Source organism: Myotis lucifugus, unplaced genomic scaffold (assembly GCF_000147115.1).
Source record: "Myotis lucifugus unplaced genomic scaffold, Myoluc2.0 scaffold_145, whole genome shotgun sequence".
Lineage (NCBI taxonomy): Eukaryota > Metazoa > Chordata > Mammalia > Chiroptera > Vespertilionidae > Myotis > Myotis lucifugus.
In genome coordinates, this window is record NW_005871193.1 from 1,993,774 (window position 1) to 2,002,753 (window position 8,980).

At 52.8% G+C, this 8,980-nt stretch overlaps 1 protein-coding gene across 1 annotated transcript; it reads right to left on the reverse strand.

Moving 5' to 3' along the window:
• Positions 1-494: 494 nt before the first annotated feature.
• Positions 495-5,087, reverse strand: IL10 (interleukin 10). Its single transcript, XM_006094865.3, has 5 exons — positions 4,627-5,087; positions 3,738-3,797; positions 3,311-3,463; positions 2,374-2,439; positions 495-1,284 (listed from the first exon to the last, which is right to left on the reverse strand). The coding sequence occupies exons 1-5, from the start codon at positions 4,789-4,791 to the stop codon at positions 1,192-1,194; spliced, it is 537 nt and encodes a 178-aa protein (XP_006094927.1). The 5' UTR covers positions 4,792-5,087; the 3' UTR covers positions 495-1,191.
• Between the last annotated feature and the right edge of the window lie 3,893 nt (positions 5,088-8,980).

Here is an 8,980-nt window from a genome sequence, read left to right on the forward strand (position 1 = left end):
ATACCCCAGACAAATGAGTGTCCACCCCTGGAACTCTGGTGCTTGAAGAAGCAAACAAATACTAAAAAACCTCCTCTGCTTATCTTTCTAATGTTGGTGTGTGTATAATTCATCCTTCGCCTTGAAAATCAGCATGATCTTTAAGGACTTAAGGGTAATTCCCTAAAGGATTGAATTTAGGAAAGACTCTGGTGGTCTTTGGTATTGGCTTTTGAAGGGAGAATATCTTTCCCCCCCCACCCAGACTTGGATATTTTTATTGATTTCAGAGAGGAAGGAGAGGGAGAGAGAGATAGAAACATCCATGATGAGAGAGATCATGGATCGGCTGCCTCCTGCAAGTCCCCCACTGGGGATCGAGCCCACAACCCAGGCGTGTGCCCTTGCAAAGCTGGGACCTTTCAGTTCGCAGGCCGATGCTCTATCCACTGAGCCAAACCGGCTAGGGCGAGGGAATAATTTTAGTCACACAGAAGTCAACGGGCACCATAACATGATTTTAATAAAACTCATTTATTTTATTCAAAATTAAAATCTGCTACAAAGACAGACAAACAATGTAACATTCCCAGAGGAATTGAACTGCTTCGAGTTAAAACTGAGTTCTATTAGAACCAATTTTAGGTTGTCATAAATAACAAGCTGGCCACAGCTTTCAAGAATGAAGAGGTTAGGGAATGAGGTCAGGGGGATCCTTCTGAGCGGCTGGGATATGAATGATCAAAGGGGCTCCCAAGTTTCTCTTCCTAAGAGAGTGAGATCTTTGTAACATTCTGGGAGCCCCAGGCACAGGAACAAAAGAGCGAGACCAGGCTTGGAGTGGAAGCTTCCGTTGGCTCCCCAAAAAACATTTCTTTTTCTTTATAGATAACTTACAATTTGTCTTAAAACACTTAAATACCATAGGGTGTTACCTTACGGAAACAGCTTAAACACAAGTGACCATAATAAATATTGAAAAATTATAATATTAGGCTTCTTTCTAAACAGTTCACAGAGAAGCTCAGTAAATAAATAGCAAAGGGAGTTGAGGTATCAGACGTAATAAATATTCTAGGAGGGAGGTACGGTGGGATTTTCCAAGGAGCTGGCTTGGCTCTCCTGGAACCCGGGTTGGATTTTGGAGATCTCTAATCGATGTCCTAGAGTCCCGGGGAGCCGCCATCCTGGCTGTTTTGTTGCTTATATGTTTCATTTTTTCATCTTCATTGTCATGTAGGCCTCTATGTAGTTGATGAAGATGTCAAACTCACTCATGGCTTTGTAGACCCCTCTCTCCTGGAGCTGTGTGGGGAGACAAGAGATGGTTAGTGAAAAGCCAATCTGAGGGAGTCAGGTGGCCGCTCGCTTGAATGGCCGTCACCCTGGGGTCTAGAAGCTGCACTTGATCCCTCGAGTTGGGAGGTGAAGGGGGGACCCAGGCAACCCGAGGAGATGCCCAGCTGCCCTGGGAAAGGCTGGGCATTGGCGTGAGGCGGAGCTAGTGGTGGCGAGAGGAGCACCTGCTTGCAAAGCACAGTCTTCAAACTGGTGCCTTGTCAACACATTCAAAGGCCATGTGCTCACATGATGCTTATTCAGAATTTGATGAAAGAACGTCAGAGGCACCACTTTGAAAACAAGGCGGTGAGAGAGGAGAGAAGGGCTCCTCTTTCAGGTTTGTTCTCTTCCGCCAACAAATTAGCAGGTCCCACCCTGCTGATCCAACCTGTGCCAGGGGGACTCATGTTCCCCGATGGGGAACCCTGCCCAGTCCCCAAAGAGGACACAGGCCACAGGGCTTCTGGGAAATGGTGTTGGAATGTCCACAAAGAATTGGAAGCGTGAAACCCTCTGGTTTGAGTGTTGACATTCGCTGGCACCTGGGGAGCTGGGAGTGGCAGATGGAAAGTGAGCTCGGACCAGCTCCCCAACTCCCGAGGGGCGAGAATCCTGCTTCCTGCTCTGAGTCTCAGGGAGTGCCAGGCTGAACCCCTGGGCGTGTGTGTGTGTGTGTGTGTGTGTGTGTGTGCACATTCACGTGTCGGCTTACTGCACGTGTGGCTTCAGCCTGGATTCCCAACAAGCTACTTTCTGTTTCCTTTGTCACTCTCCCCAGCACCCCGCTCACTGTGCTCACAGGCGGGCCAGCCGCTCAACCCACAGGCCTGCGAAGGCGGGGAGCAGTCATTTAGAAACCCCCAAAGACACTTCACAGAAAGCAAATAAACCGAGGCGGCAGCTCCTCGCTGGCTGCGGAGGTCACACCATCTGTCGGGTTCCCACAGTCCCTCCCAGCGAAGGATGGGGCTGGCTGAGCACCTGCCCAGCCTCTGCCCCTTGGGGATGGGCCCAGGCCTTGCGCCCCAAACCCTCCCGGCACCGTGAGCTCACCTTACTGAAGGCGCTCTTCACCTGCTCCACGGCTTTGCTCTTATTCTCACAGGGCAGAAAGCGATGCTGTGGAGGAAAAGAGAAAGTGTTAAAGGTACCGGCTCGCGGGGGACACGCTGGTGGCAAGAAGGGGCCAGACTTGTACTAAACGCCTCTACCTCCCACCACCCCCCCTCTCATCCTTCCCCAGCAGAGGAGAAGAGACACAGCCCAGGAGAGGAGCCGTGCGGCCTGCCAGTGAGGCCTGCATGCCCAGCCAGGGCTGCTGCCCAGATGTTGAGCCAGCCATTCTGCCCTTTCCTGCCCCTCCTGCTCAGTCCCAGACACGGAGGGGATCGTTTCTAAGTCCCTGAGGAACAGAGACACAGCCTCGGCTCTGCAGACTAACCTTGGCCTAGTCCCACCCTCCACGCAGAGACAGCAAAGGAAACCAGCGAGGAGACCCTCATTTCAGTTGAAAAAGCGGATTCTCCTGGGGAATTGTTTGCAGACACTAGCTTCCAGGCCCTTCTAAATACCAGGGGAAGTCCTGTCCACCCCTTGGGCCCAAGCAGAGCGCTGTTTCTAAAGGGCTCGGAATGAGAGGGAGGTGGAGTTTCCTCTCCCGGGACGCTCACCTCCTGGCCCCTCTTGCGGGGCTCAGGGCGTGGGTCCCGAGGGACGGGGGAGCCCTGACTAAAGCCCTGGGCCCCTCTTCTACAGAGACAGGAATAGTTAATAAGCCACAAATGACTCACAAATAACAGGAAAGCTGTTTGCAAATCTTCGCATGTAAATGCCTAGCAGCCACCCCCCCCCCCCCCATGTTCTCAGAGAGAAACGAGCAGTCCCCTGCCACCCAGTGTGCGCGCCTGGGTGTCAGTGGTGTCAGGAGATGAGTGTTTCCGAAAAGCCAAAGCCGAAGAGCGGCGAGGGAGGGAGCCGGCCTGCTACTCACACAGCGCCGCAGCTGCAGCCTCAGCGTCTTCAGCTTCTCCCCCAGCGAGCTCACGGGCTCCTTGATGTCCGGGCCCTGGCTCTCGGCCTGGGGCATCACCTCTTCCAGGTAAAACTGGATCATCTCGGACAAGGCTTGGCAACCCAGGTAACCCTAAGGGCAGAAGCACGGGGCGGTGACTGGGAGGAAGGGCTGTGCCACTAGCTGGAGAGGCTGGCTTTGCCCACAAGGACCGGTCTTCCCCCAGGACCTTCCCCCAGGACCCAGCCCTCTGTAAGCCTCCGGCTGGCTCTGTGCCGAGTTAAGAACTTCTCACTTCTCCTTTTCACGTGGAGGAAGCGGACCCAGCTCCCCGCAGGCTGAAGCAGATTCCCCTTCTTTAGTCACCAGACCCACGCTCCCCCTGACCCACCCCGCCGGCTCTCACCTTGAAGTCCTCCAGCAAAGACCCGTTCAACAGCATGTTGTCCAGCTGGTCCTTCATTTGCTACAAGAAGAACACAGTGAGAGTAAGCCCGAGCTTTGGGGAAACACCTGAAATGAATGTCCTTGATTGATAGGGTTTTTTAATTTGTAATCCATGCAGCCCCACCCCACACATGGAAAGGACAGTTATCAAAACGTTGACTCATTCAACGCTGGAACCCTTAGCTAAATCAGCCTCCCCACCCCCCGCCCGGGCATCAAGTTATTCCAAACATTCTGCCCTGGTTTGAAGCCAAGGCAGATGCTTGACTGGGTCCTGCGGGGACACATCGGGTGTCTGCCCTTCAGTGCTCTCTGCCTGTCTCCCCCTCCTGCCCACACCCCGCTGCAGCTCTGAAGACTCCCTGAGAAGTGTGTGTGTGTGTGTGTGTGTGTGTGTGTGTGTGTGTGTGGCAGCTCCTCGTGCAGGTTCTCCCTGCATGATGCTTCCCCAAATGTCAGTCTCTCAGGTTCCGGACCACTCTTAGCAGATGCAATTTAGGCTTGCCTGCCACAGAGTGGGGGCAGCATCATCACCTTCAGTCAGACCCGTGGGGGTGTCTCCCAGCCAATGAAGCACTGAGCGCCAGCAGAATCTTATAAATCATTTCTGAGCATCGGAGACAGAGCGCTTTGACCCTGTAGACAGCTTTTCCTGCACATTTGGCGCATCATCTGGACTTAGCTGAACTCATGGAACCCATAGCTCGACTGGGGGAGTCTCTTAAGAACTTAACTGTGGGGCGATGGGTGCTGGGGATGGAGGTGAGCAAGGAGAGTTCTGGGAGCACTAGCAGAATGCCCTGTTCAAGCAGTCTCAGGGAGGCAGGGCAAGGAGGCATCATACTCACAAAGAAAGTCTTCACCCTGCTGAAGGCAGCTCGGAGCTCTCGGAGCATGTGGGGCAGGCTGGTGGAGAAGTGGGTGCAGCTGTTCTCAGATGGCGTGCCCTGGGCTGGGCTGGCCCCCATCCCAGCCAGGAAGACCAGGCAACAGAGCAGTGCTGAGCTGGGCATAGTGGCGCTCTTCCTTCTTCTGCCAGGCGGCCTTGTGGTTTGGTTTTGCAAGAGCAAGGCCCTGATGTGTAGCCTTCACCTACTGTGTCCCCCCTTTTATATTGTGTTCAGTAGGGCCTCCCCATTCACAAAAAAGTCACAGACCCACAAAGCTTCCTGCCTGTCAAAGGATTCTGATCAGAGCTCCTCCCTTCTCTAGACCTTTGCATTCGATGAACTGCTTTAAGTGTTAATTCTTTGCATCGTCAGCAAAAAGGATGGTTGAAAAACGAACTTCTGCGTTATGCTATTTTTAGTCTGAGCCACCCCTCTCTCTCTTTTAAAATAATTTTTTCAGCTTCTCTTAATAAAAAAAAAAGTTCACTTCCTGGGGTGACCAGCTGTTCTGTGCGCAGAGGCCGACAGTGTGGGTTCCATTCACACGTTCCTAGGTCACAGTGACGCGGACAAATGGGCCATTCCGGAGTGTGCTGGGATTGAGCAATCATTGGATCCCTTCCCTAACCTGGGCTGAATACCCAAGGCTTCTCCTTGCTGAATGGGGAAGTCACCTCAACTCTCTGGGCCTTAGTTTCTCCCAGTGAAAACGCGAGGGTGAGCTAAATATCTTCAATACTGTCTTCTGGTCCTTTCATTGCTGTTCCTATCCAGCCGCTCCGAGGGCCAGCTTCCCACAGGGTGGCCGGGAGGTGCCACATGGCAGAGCCAGAATTTGCACCCGGGCTGGCCTGTCACTGACACCACGCCCCGGACTCTGCTCTACACTGTCCCAGTGTGTGGGGTGAGAAAACGGAATTAAAGTCCTTCAGGTTTATGTGCGTTGTAAGCTTCCATGGCTGGAGACTTAAGCTTGAAAGAGGGGAGGAAGACGTAGAAATAACACGAAAAATAAGTCAGGATTCCATGAAGGCTGGAGAACAGGCTCCTTTCTTTCCTCTTACCTAATTCTTCACCCCTTCTCAAAGAAGCCTTTGTTATTTTGTCTTAGATGTGGACACGTGAATGTGTGTGAATGTGTGCATATGAGTGTGTGTGTGAATGTGTGTGTGTGTATGTGAAGGTGTGTAAGTGTGTGTGTGTTTAAGTATTGAATGGGTGTGTGAATGTGAGGGTGTGTGTGTGTGTGTGTTGCAGGGGCAGGGCAGCCAGATAGGGTGAGGCATGTGGCTCTCCCTCCAGTTAGGAAAGGCAGGGGTAGTGGCATCCCTTCAGATCTCTGGAAAGTCTCTGGGGGTCATTTGTGCCTTCACCTCCCCCTTCCACAGGGGCTTCTCCCACAGTGTAGACAGTAAAGGGGAGAACACTGGCCGGGGAGGGGGCAGAAGGCTTGGGCTCTGTCCTGGCTCTGTCACTCTTTACACCCAGGGCGCATGCCTTGACTTCTCCATGTCTGTTTTCCATCTGCCTCCTGCCTGCCAGGGGCCTGGACTTCCCATGGGATGGGCTTGGGGAATTAACAAGTGGACTCAGATGTAAGAAATCCCCCGCTTTCTCTATTCCCTTGCCCTCTTGCATCAGCAATGGGATGCCTTGAATGGCACTGGGTCTGAGCCTGCCCCTCGGAGAGGGTCACTGCGCCAGAGCAAGTGAGGTGGACGTACTGGGGCCAGGCCAGTCTGGAGTGAGTAGGCGGGCCCACCTGTGGATGTACCGTGTGGGCCAGAATCAGGGACTGTGGCCTCTCCTCCCAACCCTTCGTGCTAATACAGAAACTGAAAAATCACAAAGGGAGAACGGGCCTTTCTTTTGGAAACAGGAGTGGTGCTAACACAGGAATTGCTTCTCCTGAGATTTACACGGGGCCCAGGAGCGTGTGCTTTGCAGCCAGGAGAGGGAGAGGAGCCAGGAGCTGGGCTAGGCATCCTTTCTACCCGTCTCCTTAGCGTGTGCCTGCTGGGTGTTTGGGAAGTGTCAGCTTTGGCCCATAGGGCTGACCCCTCTTTGAGCCGGGTGTTCCAGGTGCAGACAATGTGGTAGAGCAGTTAGCCCAGAGGACCCCAACCAGGATAAGTCTCCCAGGCTCTTCTCTCCGCCCCAGGCAGCATGGCCCTGCCCATCTTTGTTTGCCACCCTGCCCTGTGCTTTCCTCTGCTACTAAACCTACAGCCCTACAGCTATCACCCATGTCTCACCCTGTCTCAGCCAATCAGCTGTGAGGTCCCTGAAGCAGGATGTTGTTTTGTTATCCTTTGTGTACTTGGTGCGAGCGCAGGGTCTGGCCCATGGCAGGTACCAGGCACACAGCTTCCCCTTCACTATATTGGGATGGGCATAGCGGACTGTCCCTGGAACCTTGGCTGGGGCTGGAGAAAGCAAGGCTAAGGAGGCTGGTTGGGGCACAGGCGAGGACTCAGAGGGCTAGGGAGAGCAGCTCAGGGAGGCAGGAACCATCTCTTCCACTTTCTTATCATTGGAGATCTACACACAGTAGCAGCTGGGAGCTCAATTGTGAAAATGAAATGTATCTTAATAAACACTGCCTCTATAATTATTCAAAACATGGCTATACATTTTTGGGGACATCCTATCCTATACTAGTATAATAAAAGCCTAATATGCTAAGTGTCCGACTGTTCGTTTGACTGTTTGACCGGTCGCTATGATGTGCACTGGCCACCAGTGGGGTGGGGCTGATGCTCTGAATGGTAGGTTAGCTTGCTGTTGGGGTCCGGCTGCTGGGGTCCAGTCTGGACGAGATGGGCCAGACCCTCCCTGGAACCCTCCTGCGGTCCCTCCCCGGCCCTGATTGTGCACTGGTGGGGTCCCTCTGCCTGGCCTGAGCCCTCTCACAATCTGGGACCTTTCAGGGGAAGTCAGAGAGCCAGTTTCAGCCTGATCCCTGCAGGACAGGCCGAGGGACCCCACCGGTGCACGAATCCATGCACCGGGCCTCTAGTATAATATATATGTATACACACACGTGCTCACATGCACACATGCACAAGATGGCAGGGAGGTGGGCAAAACCCATTTCTATCTTTCTTTAATCCATAAGCCATGTGTTGAATAGTTGACCCTTTCCTCGTTGATTTGAAATCACTGTCCTCTCTTTACTCAAAATTTCAGAATCTAAAGGGTCAGAGGTAACCTTAGGCAAATTTCCTGATGCAATTTCTTATTTAACAAATAGCGACAACGATATGCTTTTTATCAACATATCTCATAGGAGTGATGTCAAACTGATACAAGACAACAGGGACGAACATTTTGGGGAAAATCGAGACCCTCTATTTTTATATCAACAAAAACAAGGAGAACAACAAAAATAGCAGTCAGTCATCCTATTTCTCAAGGCTGTGAAGAACGGCAGCCTTCTTGGTATAGTGGCCTCACCCTGGCAGCAGTTCTGCAACTCAGACCAAAGAGTGGCCACAGTCTTGTGGGGCTGCACTGGAGCGTCAAAAGGAAGGCTAAGCGATCTGGGCTTGTTGGACTCAGGGTCCGGCCAGTTGACATGCAAACAGGGCCACTTGGGAGGGAGCAGGCAGGCTCATGATGCAGGCAGAGAAGGTGGGATGGTGGCTCCCTGGAGCAGCGCAGTGACTGTCCAGACGAGGAATCCCTTGGGGATTGGCTTCCACTCGGCCATTAGTAGTTACTATTCAAGGCTGATAGTGGGAGTTTCATTTCTTCTTATCCAGGACATCTAGTGCGTACAAAATCTTCCCCAGCTTGAAATTTCTAGTGTTCCCTTGAATAACCTTTCTCAGCTCCCTGGTCAGAGACTTCCTCGGTAGCTATGCTGCAATAGGCCCGGTCAACACACAGAGTCTGGAATCACCACCCTTCCCCCCACCCCACGTGAGGCTGGGTTGGGGGAGGGCAAGAAGACAGGGATCTTTGCCCCTGTGCTCTTCTGGGATCCTCTGACTTTGGATTTGTGCCTAGCGGGCTTTAGCATAAAGACCTGGTGGTCGAAGGAGGCACGTTGGGCCTGGCCCCTTGGTCAACTCAAGCAAAGCTGGTGTAAACGCGATTGGGTGCTCTTCACAATCTAGGATCGTGGCAGGCAGATGCTAGAAACCACAGCGGAAGGGCTGATTTTTGGACAGCCAATGTGGAATTCCCCTTTTGCAATGGGGCGCCGAATCAAGCAGTTTGGATTTTCCTTGGGGGACAAACACTGTGATCTGTAACTTGTCACATGAGACATTTGGCTGGCAGGAGCCAGGACACCAGGTGTGGGAGG